This window comes from Phodopus roborovskii, unplaced genomic scaffold (genome assembly GCF_943737965.1).
Source record: "Phodopus roborovskii unplaced genomic scaffold, PHOROB, whole genome shotgun sequence".
In the NCBI taxonomy this organism is placed as follows: domain Eukaryota; kingdom Metazoa; phylum Chordata; class Mammalia; order Rodentia; family Cricetidae; genus Phodopus; species Phodopus roborovskii.
Genome location: NW_026126558.1, coordinates 3,041,900 through 3,057,779, shown reverse-complemented (window position 1 = coordinate 3,057,779; position 15,880 = coordinate 3,041,900). Strand labels below are relative to the sequence as shown.

At 46.0% G+C, this 15,880-nt stretch overlaps 1 protein-coding gene across 2 annotated transcripts in view; it reads left to right on the top strand.

The window, feature by feature from the left end:
• The first annotated feature begins 6,357 nt into the window (after nt 1-6,357).
• Kcnk1 (potassium two pore domain channel subfamily K member 1) overlaps nt 6,358-15,880 on the top strand; it is a 33,246-nt gene continuing 23,723 nt past the window's right edge. Inside the window, exons 1-2 of one of the 2 annotated variants that reach the window (XM_051201442.1) lie at nt 6,358-6,484; nt 6,600-7,007. In XM_051201442.1, coding sequence (XP_051057399.1) covers nt 6,653-7,007 — 355 coding nt within the window. In that variant the 5' untranslated portion in view covers nt 6,358-6,484; nt 6,600-6,652. Of the gene's footprint in view, nt 7,008-15,880 lie in introns of both variants that reach the window. The other variant, XM_051201441.1, reaches the window with a different exon arrangement.

Here is a 15,880-nt window from a genome sequence, read left to right as displayed (position 1 = left end):
AGAGATGAATCTACAAAAATAAGCTACTTGAGTTCTGGAACTCAAAACTGTTCAGGGAATTATCATTGTTTAGCCAAGATGGAGCCTCCAAGATGGAGCCTTTAATCCCAGTACTCTGGAGGCAGAGGCAGGTGGATCTACAAATTGAGTTCCAGGGCAGGCTCCAAAGCAATACAGAGAAACCTTGTCTCAAGAAAACAAACAAAAAAGAGAAAAAAAGAACAAAGAACCAAAATGGTGTGGTCATGGCTAGCAAGGAGCTACTGTTATTTGCAAAGTTCTAGAAACTTTAGGAGAATGTACTCGTGGTGGGGGTGCCTTTGAACGTTACACCTGGTTTCCAGTCCCTTCCTCTCTCTGTTTCCCATCTGCTGTGATGTGACCCATCTCTGCCATGTGTTCCCAGCACCATGATACTCTGCCTCAGCATGCACCCAGAATCAGTGGAGGCCAGGACTATCTGGAGAACTTCTCAAACTCTGGACCAAGTAACTATTTCTTCCTTTAAGCTAATTGTGTCATGTATTTGATCATAGCAACAGAAAAGTAACTAATGTATCCCATGTCTACAACTTCCTCTCTCACCCCCTACTCCAGCGTTCCACAGCAACTGGCCAGCTACTTCTGGAAGAATTAGTCAGTTCTTCCATTTTCTTTCAATTCATCAGAGTCCTCGTTTCTGTTTCTATGTGATGGATACTGTATTTTGTGTCTATATTCCTTTTCTAGTCTTTTCTTTTTTTTTTTTCAGTGCTGAGGATGGAACCCAGGATTCTGGGTATGCTGGGGAAGTACTTTTCTACTAAACTAAGTCCCCTTTTTTGCCTTTTGTGTGAGAACTTCATGAGAGCTCTTCAGCCAAGAAGAAGAGGCCAAGAGACAAATCTCATCCCACAAGGAAAGATGCACAGAGCCACATGAATGGCCTTCCAAGGATACTGAGAGATCAAGGTCAGAAGTAGCAGTCACTCAGAAAACCTTTCTGGAGGAGGCAGGCATTGAACCAAAGGTGAGTAGAGACAAAAGTATTGATTCCAGTCAGAGATGTCCCCCAAATAAAGGGGCAATGGGCATGTGCAACCCTTTTGAACACAGAGAAAGGTTACCCCCCAGTTAGCCCCCCATTCTCCTTACCACCTGTGTTCTACTGTCCCCTCTCCCTTAATGTCTTTCTCCCAAAGACTGCTGGTATTTCCTTTTTAATTTGTTGCCTTATATAAGCACCCCAAGTTAAACACCACACACACACACACACACACACACACACACACACACACACACACACACACCATCTATAGCTTTAAAGAGAGCAGACAGTGTTGGACCAAGCTCCTGGAGTACAGTCAAAGTGAGGGAGGAGCAAAAATACTAACAAAGGAGTCAAGACTATGATGGGGAAACCCACAGAATCAGCTGACCTGAGCTAGTGAGAGATCACTGACTCTGGTCTGACAAATGGGGGACCTGCATAAAGGCCAAACTTGACTCCCTTAATATAGATGACAATAGTGTGACTGGGACAATATATGAGGCCACTGGCAATGGGTCCAATATCTAACTCTAATGTACAAAATGACTTAGTGGAGCCCATCCTATATGGAGAGATACCATGTCCAGCCTAGACACAGGGGTGTGGGGGTGGAGAGGTGCCTTAGTCCTGCCTCAACAAGATGATGGGACAGACTTTGTAGACTTCCTAGGGGAGACCTTAACCTCTCCATGGAGCAGAGTGGAGGGAGTGGGAGGAGAGAAGGGAGGGGGAACTGGGATTGAAATGTAAAAAATAAATTAATAAAAAAAAGAGAGCAGACATCTTTTGTCTTTTTGGTCCTTGCTTGCCTCATTTACTATAATGTTTTTCCAGTTCCATCCATTTACCTTCAAATGTCATCATTTCATTTTACTTCACAGCTGTATAAAATCCCGTTGTGCATATGTACTGCATTTTCATTATCCATTAGTCAGGCGATGGACATCTCCACTGATTGCGTTTCCTGGCTACTGTGAATAGAGGAGCAATGAACACAGATGGGAAAGTATCTCTCTAGTAGGGTATAGGGACTCATTTATTTTTTTAAATGCTGGGAATATTGCCCTTTTCTCTGGAACAGAAATCCTTTCTTCCACTTTTAAGATCTAATTTATGTTCAGTGGCATTATGTGAAGGGTACAAGTGACAACTTTGTAAACATTTACACATGTGTTCCTACCGCTCCAACTGAGAAATACTGTCCTGTCCTCAGAAAGTCCCCAGGCATTATCAGTTATGATGTAATGCCACAGTTGTTTGTTTCATAGCCTCCAGGGTGTTTCTAAATTAATTTCTATGTCTTTTCAAGTATCTCCATAGTTTTGAAGCCTTTCCTTACTCTCTTGCTACTATTCATTTTAGTCATGCTAGTGTGTGTGTGTGTGGAGTCTTCATGTGGTTCATGTTACCCATCCTCCACTGTCTCTGCTGGCTCTGTTTGAAGTATTTATTTAATCCACTTGCCCAACTTTCCCTGAATGATTTTACTTCTGATTTTGAATCATAATTATTGTTTATCTGTGCTGGATTCCACATTAAATCATTCCCCCCCCCCCAGGTACAATGACCTATGCCTAAAATTTCAGCATTGGAGAGGTGGAGGCCGAAGGATCCTGAGTTCAAGGTCAGCCTGGGCTATATAGCAAAGGTTAAATTTGTTCCATCAAGAACTTACACTTAACAGCAGATATTGTGTACCTTGCCTGCAAATCCTCACCCTTCTTATTCCTTTCTTCCCAATGTGCATTTCTTGCTTCCCAGTGTAATAATCTGAGTGGTTTCCAGACATATCATGAGCTACTCGTCACAGTGTGACTAGTTGATTTTCTCTCTAAGAAAATTACAAGGGAAAGAAAATACATTCTCTCACATTTGCCAACTTAATAGCGCTTGTGTGTGTGTGTGTGTGTGTGTGTGTGTGTGTGCGTGCATGTGTGATCGGATTATTTCTGTTGATTCCAGCACCAGGCGACAATGATCTTCAACAGTCTGAAGAATATCATTCACCTCTCCTTCGATAACCAAATCTCTCGACTTTATTGATCCAAAACATCTTTGTTATAAATGGCTATTGGCATGTAGGATGGTTCAGTGGGTAAAGTTGCTTGTGGCCAAGCTGGATGACCTAAGTTGAATCCCCAGAACCCATGTGGTAGAGGGGTAGACAAGCTCCACTAGAACTGCCCCCTGTCTTCCACATGTATGCACTGTGTACCACCGATCTCCAGTTTCTGACACCTCTCTTCATTGTAATAGCTTTGCTCTCCTGTCCCCAAGGGTCACAATCCTGGGCTGTCGATGGCTATTGCCCGAGTAACTAATGAAAAGAGACTTTGTCTATGAGAACTTCTCTCTCTCTCTTTCTTGTGTGTGTGTGTGTGTGTGTGTGTGTGTATGCAGAGGACAAACAGATCAACCTTGAGTGTCCTTTATTAGGCATCCATCACCTTGCTTTTTGAGACAGGATCTCTCACCGGGCTGGAACTCACTAAGCAAGCTAGATTGGCTGGCCAGTAACTGACTGCCTGTCTCCACTTCCCCATCACTGGGATGACAAGCATGTCTAAAATAACACTTCTAATGATGACCTTTAAAGCCCAACCCAGAAGCTTCTTGTTCTGGTTGTTAATAAGAGTGTAACAAGTTAACACAAGACTCGGTAACTTAAAACAAGAACCTCTCAGGCAGAATCCAGATGGAAGATTTAGCTGGTCCAGGGGACACGTTGGAGCAACCGACTTTGGTGATTTTCTCCATCTATCTCAGCCCACTGGACCAGTTCTTCTCCACCCACTGGGTCCCACAGCTGCTTAAGAAATAACCACTCAGAGACTTAATATATATTTGTAATTGTTTGGCCATTGGCTTAAGCTTCTTACTGGCTAGCTCTCTCTTAATTATCAACCCACTTCTATTAATCTATGTCTCTCCATGTAGCCTTTGCTTACCGGTAATGTTCAGGAATCCTGCCTCCCAGGTGGCTACATGGCAACTCCTTTTTCTCTTCCTTTCCCTGCCCCTTTGTTCAGAATTCCCACCTAGCTAAATTCTGCCTATCCATCAGCCAAAACAGTTTCATTTATCAACCAATAAGAGTAACATATATTTGCAGCATATAGAAGGACATCCCTTATCATCTCCCCTTTTCTGGCTAAATAAAAAAGAAGGTTTTAATTTTAACATAGTAAGATTACATATAACAAAACAGTTATCAAGCAAGAATTATAGTTATAATGTTTAGTCCACTTATATTTGTCAAAATGTAAAGAAAATATTTTATCATTTATCCTATCTAAGTTTTACATGTAATTTATATTTTATCATAACTAAGAAAAACCATAACCATAACCATCTGTCTTCAACCCCATCAAAGACCTGAGAAGGAAAATGATATTACCTGAGTAAGCAGAAAGTGCAAGTGGACAAGTCCCCAAAGGTTCAAGAAATGACAGAAACAGCTGGCTACCTGGACAACAACCCCAACGTCTCACAAATATGTTGGGGCAATCAACTTTGACTAAAGCCTAGAATATCTGACAGACCATTAGCAGAAGAAGGAAGATTTGAAAGGCTGTTCTACCCTGTCTTGGCAAGGTTCAGCAGTCTCTTTTTGCTTATATCCAGCTTGTCCAGTTAGAACAGTATGTCCACTGTCAGCAGTTAATGCAAGGGCAGTTATTTGCCCAATAGGCCAGTTTTACCATGAAGAAGACAAACTCCAAATGAAGTGTCTCCAGTGCCCATCATACTCCCAGTTATAGCTTGGTGCTGCCAGGAACAATTGTGTCTCATTGTAGTGAAAAGCCCCAAGTTAACAAACCATTTTAAATGCCATATTCTTTGAAAGGTTTTGAGAATAACTATCCATCTAAAATATATCTTTATACATCTAAAAAAATGAACATAACAAAGATAGCTGACCAACAAGCCCCAGGGACCTTACTGTTTCCATCCTTCAGTGCTGGGGTTACAAGTGCTTGCAATGACACTAGGCTTTTTAGGTGAGGCCATGAGGCTCTAACCTCAGGTCTAGGGACCCAAGCGTTCACCAATTAAACTGTCTTCCCTGCTCCCATTCCCCTATTCGGGAGCCTTTAAAATGTTCCTGATTTTTGACTCTATGTGATTATAATGACATGAACACATCTTCATATGTGGGTATGGTGGTTTGAATAAGAATGACCTTCATAGCTCATAAGGAGTGGCACTATTCGGAGGAGTGGCCTTGTGGGAGGAAGTGTGTCATTGTGGATGGGCTTTGAGATTTCAAATGCTCAAGCCAGACCCAGTGTCTGTCTTCCTGCTGCTTGCCGATCCAGATGTAAAACCCATGGCTCCTTCTGCATCTGCCTGCCTGCCTCCATGCTTCCATCATGATGATAATGGACTAAACCCCTCAATTGTGAGCCAGACCCAGTTAAAGGGTCTCTTTAAGAGTTGCTGTGGTCATGGTGTCTCTTTACAGCAATAAAAACCCTAAGATACTATGTATGATATGTGATTAGACATACATGGGTAAGATACAGTTGTGCTGAGTCTTATGTATATGACTATCTTTCTATAGGAAGTGTCACAGAGTCAGGTTATACATAGCCACATGCTTCTCTATGCAGAAAGGCAGCACTCAATTTTACAACCTAACCCACCATCAGTACCAGAGTATTGAGTACTTTAGTTCACATTTTCATTTCTGTCCCCTGGTCATGAAGTATCTAAAACTGGGGGTGTTGTTTAAGCTAAAACTCAGAGGCTGTGTTTTAAAGTATTAGAGCCTCCCTTTTACCCTCAGATCCTTTCTGTTGCAGGTGGAGGTTGAGGGTCAGAAGAGGTTCCCATATTTTCCATAGTGTGGACAGCAAATAGCTCAGCTGTCCAGCCAACAAGACAGAGGAAGGAAGGCATTATCTATCTGTACCTTTGGTATTTGGTGACAGCAGCTTTAATCAGGAGGAACGCCTTGGGGACAAAAGTAGCATGGGGCTGAGTGGACAAACACTGTTGCTCTCTCTCTCTCTCTCTCTCTCTCTCTCTCTCTCTCTCTCTCTCTCTCTCTCACACACACACACACACACACACACACAGTTCAGTCCTCTTGCTGACTGCATTCTGCATTGGGGAAAGAAGGAGGGACACACACACACACACACATACACACACACACACACGAAGGGACACACACACACACGAAGGGACACACACACACACACGAAGGGACACACACACACGAAGGGACACACACACACACACGAAGGGACACACACACACACACGAAGGGACACACACACGAAGGGACACACACACACACACACACACACACACACAGAGACAGACAGACAGAACGCTCAGTCCTCCTGCTGACTGCATTGGGGAAAGAAGGAGGGAGTCAGGCAGCCTGAGGTGGCCCGGCCAGAGTCTGGCGCCACCAAACCTGCACTTTCCGGTTTAGGAAGCCAGGTAGGGGGCGCGGGCAGCTAACAGCCCCGCCAAGTGGGTTGCGCTCTCTGCCTACTCTGCTACCTGAGCCGACAACCACGTCACCGCCACATCATCTGGCCTCTTCTATTTGCAGGAAACCAGGAAAGGGAGCGGCGGCGGGAGGCGCGGAACTCGGGCGCCGGGAAGATGCTGCAATCCCTGGCTGGCAGCTCGTGCGTGCGCCTGGTGGAGCGGCACCGCTCGGCCTGGTGCTTTGGCTTCCTGGTGCTGGGCTACTTGCTCTACCTGGTGTTCGGCGCCGTGGTCTTCTCGTCCGTGGAGCTGCCTTATGAGGACCTGCTACGCCAGGAGCTGCGCAAGCTAAAGCGGCGCTTCCTGGAGGAACACGAGTGTCTGTCCGAGCCTCAGCTGGAGCAGTTCCTGGGCCGCGTGCTGGAGGCCAGCAATTATGGAGTGTCGGTGCTCAGTAACGCCTCAGGCAATTGGAACTGGGACTTCACCTCGGCGCTCTTCTTCGCCAGCACCGTGCTCTCCACCACAGGTAGGGTCTCTGTTGTCACCTTGCCCTGTCCCAGAGACCCCAGGCCTCCCCTGGGCGAATCCTGCGGTGGCCCGCAGAGGCAGCCAGGGAGGTGACCTCGGAGCATTACGTGGGTGTCACATCTGTAACTCTTCGGGAGTGATCCCTAACACCCTGTACCTAGCAGCTTCAGGGGCTTTGCAGTTCCATAAATTGTGGGGACCCTGAGTTGATGGGCCAGTGGGTCCCTGACATCCTCCTGTCTTGGAAACTGAGCAGCAAGTCTAAGGGATGACAGAGTGTTCAACCTCCTTCTGGCCCCATCCCAGAGACCCCAGGCTGAAAAATCTAGTAATGACACGTAGATGGGTCACCTTTGTGACTGTGACACCCACTTCTCTACTGTAGACTTATTTCAGCTTCTTTGGATCTGTTTTGGGGACAGTGGTAACATCACTTTGCTTCTTTTGCAGGCGACCTCTGAGCAGACAGGCCTATGGGGTTTCAGAGTAGAAGGAAGGGTTAGTGGGGAAGGGGGTTTCGATTGGTCTGGACCTCACACTGTGGGGCTTCCTGAATCAGCAGTTATTTCAACTCCGGATGTGTTCAGCTCCTGTCTACTTTGAGGTTCCACCTTCTGCAGGAGGCTTAGAAATCCAGCTGAGCACACATGCCCGGGGTGCACCAGTCAGACTAGACAAAGAAAGGCCAGATTTTGTCAGTGGTTGCTAGCCATGTGTGCAGGCTACCCAGGACGTAAATAGGTGCATGGATAGTGAGAAGGACTCTCAAAGGGCCTCCGTACCATCCCTTCTTCTTATGCATAAGATCCAATCTTTGAAATGGTCCCTTTTGGCAGGCACAAGGTCACACAGTGCCCAGGGACACTCTGGGATCTGGGCCTTGAGAGTTCTTGCCAGGAACAGTGTGTTATGCCCCTGCCCCACCTTTACAAGTGACTCAACATCACCTTGCTACTCCAGCCCTTCCTTCACCCTCCCAGTGTCTCCCGGTGGCCCTTCACAACCTCCTTAGGGTTGTGGCTAGTAAATTATTTTATTAATTACCCAATAATGAGTAAACACACATTCTCAGGCCAAATCAGGTAAATTTATTGTTTAGAAATGTGGGGTGAGTTGCTACAAACACAAGGAGAGTTTTAGACTGTATTGTGATGTTTTAAAACTGTGTTAAATGGATGCCCAAACAAGACAAACCTGTTGGCTCACTTTCCAAAGAAAGTCTGCTCCTCCCCTGCTGCCCACAGTCCAAGTTTTATCTCAATATCACACAGTTCCTCAGGTCAGTCAGTCAGGTCTTTTTGGATTGTGTTTGTGCCAGCGTGTAAATTCTTCCTTCTCTATAGACATAAAGTTCACACCCAGCTCACAGCATTGGGTGAGCAGTTTGAAAATGAATACTTCTCTTATGGAGCCTGGGGGACAGGGCAAGGATAAGAAGTGCCATGAGGAAAAGAATGTATGCTTTCCCTGGGTGGGGTTTGCAGGTAGTGCCAAAGTTCTTGTATAATCGTGGTATCCTATGTGCCCTGAATTATGTGTTGAAAACTAGTTCAGACCCTATTTATTTTGAGAAATATTTGTCTATTTAATGTGCAAAGAAGCCCCTATCATTAGGAGGCTTTACAGCACCTGGACTAGTTGGGGGTGGGGTGGGGTTTGATTATTGATTGGTATTCAGATTGCATTGTCGTTCCTGAGAAAGAAAGTCTGGACTCTGGTGATGGAACAAGGGTTCATTTAAGAAATGAGAGCAAGGGGCACTTAGGGATAAGCCAGACAAAAGAGGAGACTCTCGGTTTGTAATACCAGCTGACCAGTGAGATCTTCTTATGAACAAACTACTGTGAGGCCAAGTCCCTCCTCTCTTGGTTTTGAGCTGATGCCATCATAGGACATATTTGATAGCCCTTACGATTCCCAGCTGATAGGTTTCATTGCTAAGAAACTGTTTTCTGCAAGAGAAGCATGACTTCAGATGCACAGGAGTTACCCTTCTCTCACAAGGCACTAGTCACGTGTTTTTCACAGTAAACTCTTGTCTGGAATGATAATGACAGGCTTCACAATGGTATCTTTCTGCTGGGCTTCATGGTGTATACCTCTAGACTTGGCACTGGGGAAACCGAGGCAGGTGCATTGCTGTGATTTTGAGGCTAGTTTAGATTAGGTAGTGAGTGAGACCTTGGCTCCCACTTCCAAGAGAATCCAAATAATAGTAAACCCCATAAAGATGCCCTCGCTGGCTGCCATCATTGTAGCATAGGCGAACAGTGCTTTTATCAGGGTCTGCTGGCCCCCACCTCCAGCTTCCATCGATGGAGGGAGATGGATGAAGTCTTCCTGGTCCATTTAGAAGAAGCCCCCAGGATGGTCAAATTCCTCACTGGTCTATAGCCATATATACTGAATGTTCCTCTTTTCTGAAGCTAAGCAGGGTGGGGCCTGGTTAGTACTTGGATGGGAGGCTTCAGTAATCACAGAACACCATGTTATCCTTAAATGGTTGAATGTCTGGTAGAGGAGACATGATGGTTGCTTTTCCTCACTGCAAGGCTTTTGGCTGAGGCACCAGACATGGAGAAGCACGCACACTTACTTCCTGTCCACTGAAGTGGCATAGCAGCCTTTATCAATGCATATGGACATTTCTACCTTCTGTGTATAGGGTGGGCTTTTCTGGAATGCGGGTCCCTTCAGAGGAGGCCTACCCTGGGAGAAGAGTGAAGAGAACAGAGCAATGGCCTTCCCACTTCTGCTATTTTCACAATGTGGAGGAGCAGCCCCAAATGTTATCAACCTTGGCTCAGTTGAGACTTCAGAGTAACATCTTGAAGCCACGTGAGAACAGAAAAGGGTTCACCTGTGCCAGGCTTTTCTGAGGGAAAGGAGGCACACAAGGGAGAGACCACAGCACCCATACACTTTCTATACTACAACCGCATGCACCTTCTATTCTGCAACCCTATTTACCTTCTACACAAGGAAGTAACTTTGGGTTCTTGGGGAGTAAGAGATATCTCTGCTCATATCTTCAGTAGCTGTCCATCATCTTTAGCCATGTCACTCATTCTTAGCTCCCTCTTTCCCTCCTTCCCTTACTCTCTTCTGTTTGTCACTGTTTTGTTTTGTTGCACTACTGGGTTTCAAACCCCAGGATCTACATTTGTTGCGGCAGCACTAAGCCACATCCCCAGAACTTTTCACTTTTTTTGAGATGGGATTGCTCTAAGTTACCCAGGCTCTCTCTGTAGCCCAGGCAGACTGGTCTTGAACTTGAAATGGACTCGTCTCATCTCTTGCATAGCTGGGGAGGAAGGCCTGCACCACCAGGCTTAGTTGCCATTCATTCTTAGGAGCAGTGTGTGCTGCTGGTTTGCTTTCTCTTTCACTCCTGTAGGAGTGGCCACAGTGTGATGATGGACGCCTGATAAACCTAATATTTGGATTCAGACAGCGTATAAGCTGTCTCTACCTTTTCTTTCTTCAGCAATGTGTAGTCCACATGACAGAGTCTGTTCTGCCATCTGCAGATGAGTGCCCTTTCCTGCTTGTGAAGAAACACTTTACACTCATCTAAGGCCAGGAAAGCTGGGTGCAAGGGTTCACACTAATATTCCCAGTACTAGAGAAGGATTGATGAGACCTCTTAGCCAGCCTGGACTACAGAGTAAAAAAAAAAAACAGGAAAAAAAGTGTCCAAGAAAGAATTGTTTGGGGTGTTTTAACTTGGGCTTTGAGTTAGTCAGGGGAGCAACCACCTGAGCACTGGTGGTTTTTAAAAAGGGGTGGGAACAGGTAATAAGGGGGTGCTGCCTGATCCTTAGTTTTAAAACTTGTCAGTAGGGGAAATGTGTCATTACCCTCAGCCAGTGTTATGAGAAGTCTGAGACAGACACAAACATTAGCATCTGGTACACAACTACACCCTCAACTTCAGGAGGCCTGAAGCATAGTCTTCATATTTTCAAACAATTAGGGAACATAGCAAAAGTAAAGATTTCCCAATACAATAAAAGTTGACAACAATATTTTTTCATGGTGTGTAAGAAGTCTAATGACCCCAACCACACCTGCCATTTTTGTGTTCCTTATGGCTGCTGTCTGGAAGAGTTGAATGGTTGCCATGGAAACCATAGGGCCACACACCCTAAAACAGCTGTTCTCTAAGCCTTTACAGTGCAAGTTTCAGATACCTGTTTGGAATGTTCTGGAAGGAGCTCTGAGAGTGTGAGCTCTGTGAATAACCATTTGTGTTTGCTCCCTTGCCATAAGACAGCCCTCATACCTCCTGAGTCTGTTAAGCCAAAAGCCACCTCTTGGAAACCAATGGTTACTGTAGGATGGCACAAAGTCTGTGACATAGTCCCATCCCTTCTGAGGGGCAACAAAGCCATGCTTCACAAGGGGGTTATTTATCAAAAATGAACACAAACCATTGTGGTCCATGTTGGTCATCCCAGCACTTCAGAAGTAGAGGATCAGGGGTTCAAGGCTAGCCTCAGCTACAGGAGATCCTATCTCAACAAAACCAGATCATATCAAAGGACAGTGTATATTCCATCTCCAATATCCAACAGGAATAAAAGCCAAAAAAAAAAAAAAAATCAGTAAGAAAGTTTCTATCAACCAGTGTGGAGCTGTAATCCCTGGAGGCAGAGATTAGAGTGTAGGCTTTGGTTTCTCTGGAGAACCTGGTGGTTTCTGTGTCTCTTTCTTTTTTCTTTTCTTAAGATTTTAAATTATGTGTATGTTTATGTATAACTATGTATACATAAGTGCAGGTGTCATCAGAGGCCAGAAGAGGGCTTTAGACCCTTTGGATCTGGAGTACCAGGTGGTTGTGTGATCCCCTGCTTGACACAGGTGCTAGGATCCAAACTTGGGTCCTCTGCAAGAATAGGACGGCTCTTACCTGCTGAGTCATCTGGCCAGCCATGGTCTCAGTTTTCATCCACTGAATTGTGTGGTTTTGTGAGCCCGTGTGGACTAAAGTGGGAAGGCACAATTGCAGAAAAACTCAAGAGAACAGCCTGGAAAGGCAGAAGGTCATGGCCCACAAGACGAAAGTGAAATTCTAAAGACTGTGCTGGGCTGTGGACACTCATCACCTCCCTCTCACAGTATAGAAGGTGGGGACTAAAAACCAGCCGGTTGATGCCACCGCTTAGCTCACAGCTGTAAGTGACCTGGCTTTATCTTGGCGAGGCAGTCAATCTCTCTTAGCTGCTGGCTGCAGAAGGTTGTTGCCGGCCTCGCTGTGTCTCCCCCAAGCTCTCAAATCCTAACCTGGAAACCTCCAGCAGGGCTAGGGATTGGAGATAGGGAACTGGAAAGAACAATGAGTGGGAAACGAGGACCCAGGCAGAAAGTGGCCATGTGCCAGCCAGAGAAGCCTCAGAAAAAATCAGACATGCTAACATTTTGATGTTGGACTACCCAGCCGCTAGGGCTGTGATGAAGTAGAAATTAGATTTCGGTTTTAGAGCACCAGTCTGTGTTCTTGGGCAATAGCAGCCCTAGCAAAGAAGCTGGAGTCTCTCTCTCTCTCTCTCTTTCTCTCTCTCTCTCTCTAATTTAGAGGGGCAGGGGTTGCTCAAGGTCAGACACAGGAGCAGAAGAAACAGAAGTTTCCAGGGAATGGGAATCACATCTGTAATCCTGGCACCACCAAGAAAAGAAAACAGGAACAGATTTCTAAGTTCCCTCTTGTAAGCCTTATGCACTGTACTCAAATGGGACATTACTCTTGCAGAGCCAAATATAGATACTGATGCCCTTGAGCCAAAACACACCCTTCATCCTGCTCAAGTTTAAGAACAGTGTGCTGTTGGGGGTGGGGGTGTCTTTAGTGCAAGCATGAGGACCTGAATTCAGTCCTCCAGCACTCAAATCAAAAGCCCACACTCGCAACCCCAGTTCTGCAGGAGACAGAGCCAGGAGGATCTCTGGTAGTTTGTCAGCCCCAGCCTCAGATTCAGTAAGAGACCCATTTGAGGATAGAGGGATAGAGCAAGAAACCTGACATCCTTCTCTGGTCTCTGTGCCCCATGGGCAAGCACTTGCACACAAGTACACACACACACACACACACACACACACACACACACACACACACACGAGTGTATAATAAATTTCCACGAGAGCTTCTAGCCAGCATAGGTAGAGAGCAAAGATTTATGCTTAAATATATAACCCACCCCACTACCCCATTTTATCTTTTTATTTATTTACTATTATTTTACATATCGATCCCAGTTCCCTCTCCCTCCTCCCATGCCCCCTGACCCCCCTCCTACCCTACCCCCCCCCACTCCACAGGGAGGGTGATGCCTTCCAGGAGGGATCATCAAAATCTGTCAAGTCATTTGGAGTAGGGCCTAGGCCCTACCTCCTGCCTCTAGGCTAAGGGAGTATCCCTCCATGGGGAATGGGCTCCCAAAGTCCTTTCATGCATCAGGGATACATCCTGGTTCCACTGTCCGTTAGATTGCCCAGGCCTTCTAATTGAGACCCACATTCAGGGGGTCTGAGTTGGTATAATGCTGTTTTCCCAGCTATCAGTCTTGGGGTCCATGAGCTCTCCCTTGTTCAGGTCAGCTGTCTCTGTGGGTTTCTGTAGCCTGGTCTTGACCCCTTTTCTTATCACTCCTCCCTCTCTGCAATTGGATTCAGGGTTAGATCCCATCAAGCTGACAGTCAGAGTCAATCATCATAATTATAGTCAGACCCTTGCAATATGGATACAGGGCTCACCCTGTCTATGTCCAGCCGGAGGTAGAGGTGGCCTCTCTCTCTCAGTGAGCACATAGTGTTGGAGTCCTCTACTCTCCTGTTGCTTTCCTCTGCCCTGGACCAAGCCAGGCTCTGACCTTCCCTACTGATTCTAGGCAGACCCTGTCCTTGGAGTTGGTGGCCACTTTGTCAGATAGCCTGCTGCTGGGATGTGACCCTGGCCAGAGGTCTACAGAAGGGCAAGGTAGAAGGGAGCTTCAGGTTGCATGTATATGCTCCTGGGAAGGCTGTTGGATCCTCTCAGATGGGGAATTAGGCCAGCAAACTTTTCTGCTGTTTTCTAGTGTTATTGTACTGCCATGCTTTAATTTGCAAAACCGACTCTTGCTACATTGACGAGGTCAGCTGGCTCCTGCTTTGAGGTTTGCTTTGCTGTCATCTGCTGGGTCTTAGACAATTTGTGGTCCCGAGTTATCTGTTGAAAAGCCTGCCCTCAGAGAGCTAGGTCCTTTGATGGTTAATATTACCAGCACCACATCTGGAGTCCCCTAGGGGACAGGTCTCTGGGCATGTCTCTAAGGGAGTGTTTAGAGTGGTTTAACTGAGATGGGAGACACACCCTAACTGTGGTGGCACCATTCATGGGCTAGAATCCTAGACTGAATAAAGCAGAAGGTGGGCTGGGCACCAGCATTCATCTCTCTGATTCCTGACTGTGGACATACTGTGACCACCTGCCTCACCCTCCTATTGCCATGCCTTCCCTCCATGACGGACCGCACCCTCACACTGAGCACGAATAGACCATTTCTTCAGTTGCTCTGTCAGGTATTCAGACATAGAATGAGAAGAGTGACCGCCACAACTCTGAGGATTCAGCCACTAGGCCAACTGGTGAATTTAGTGGACAGAAAGGCAAACTGACAGAAGGCCTCTCAGACTCTCTGAATGTATCCAGTGGGTCACATCCAAGATGTGGATCAGTTGGTAGAGCACTTGCCTAGCACGCACAAAGTCCTGGGTTCAGTCCTCAGCACTGCACACATACACCTATGATGCCAGCACTCAGGAGTCAGTGGCAAGAGGAATTTGGTGAGTCTGAGGCCAGCCTGTGCTACATAAGACACTCACTGTCTCAGAAAAAAAAAGTGTGATGTTATTCTGTAGAGATAAGGTTGGAGACCCCAGTTGTGATGTGCCTTCTGTATTCATGCTTTCATGGCCTCTGCACTTTGTTCTTGTTCTGTCGGAGTCTCCTGAACTTTCTTCTGGCTCTGGTTAGGTTTGAAGTGCAGCTGAAAGAGGTTATAAGTTTCTGATCATGGTACAAGAACTTTGGTCCTCTTAGAGGTGGGTTCTGCTGAACGTTTTGTCCTTCTAGGCTAACCCTGCTTCATACACTCCCTAGGCGTTTAGCTTTCTAACAGAAATTGGTGGCATGGCCAAAAAGCCATTATAACCAGTGAGGCTCCAGGATCAGGAGAGAGACAGATTGTAGCACCACCCTTGCTTGCTCTGAGTGCTGTGGAAAACTCTGGTGGATTTTGAGGGGAATGAGTGACATGTTCCAAAAGATTTTCCTTAGTGGGTCAGAGGATGGAGGAGAATGATGGTGACACTGACTGGGATAAGGACCCTCCCTACAGACATTCCATAGCTAAGGAAGAGTGGGCTTTGCAGGTAAGGCCTGGTATCCACCCATAACTTGGGGTCCTCATAGGGTAGGTTATATCAGGTACATTCAGCTATGATGGGGGTACAGTGAGGGTCACCCTTGGGTATATGGGGGACTGCCTGCCGTGGTTCCCAGTTAACCAGCATGGCTCTTGAGAAATGGGTTTGGTTTTGGCCACTGAGGGGAAATAGACAAGGAGGAAGAGGGAAGAGAGTTCAGATGGAGCGTGCAGGTGTGACTGTCCAGGGTAAATTGCTGCCATGTTGGATAGCTTCTAAGTAGTTTTAAATACTTCAATTTTATGCTAATGAAGGGTATCTAAACTTTGATTCTGTGTCTAATTTGATAGTGTATAAAGCTGTGCAAGGAGCTGAAAAAATAAAACTTTGTATTTTATAGATTTATCAGAGGGTATTTAATATTTGATAGCTCTTATAAAATGTATGTTGTAAAATGTGGCATGT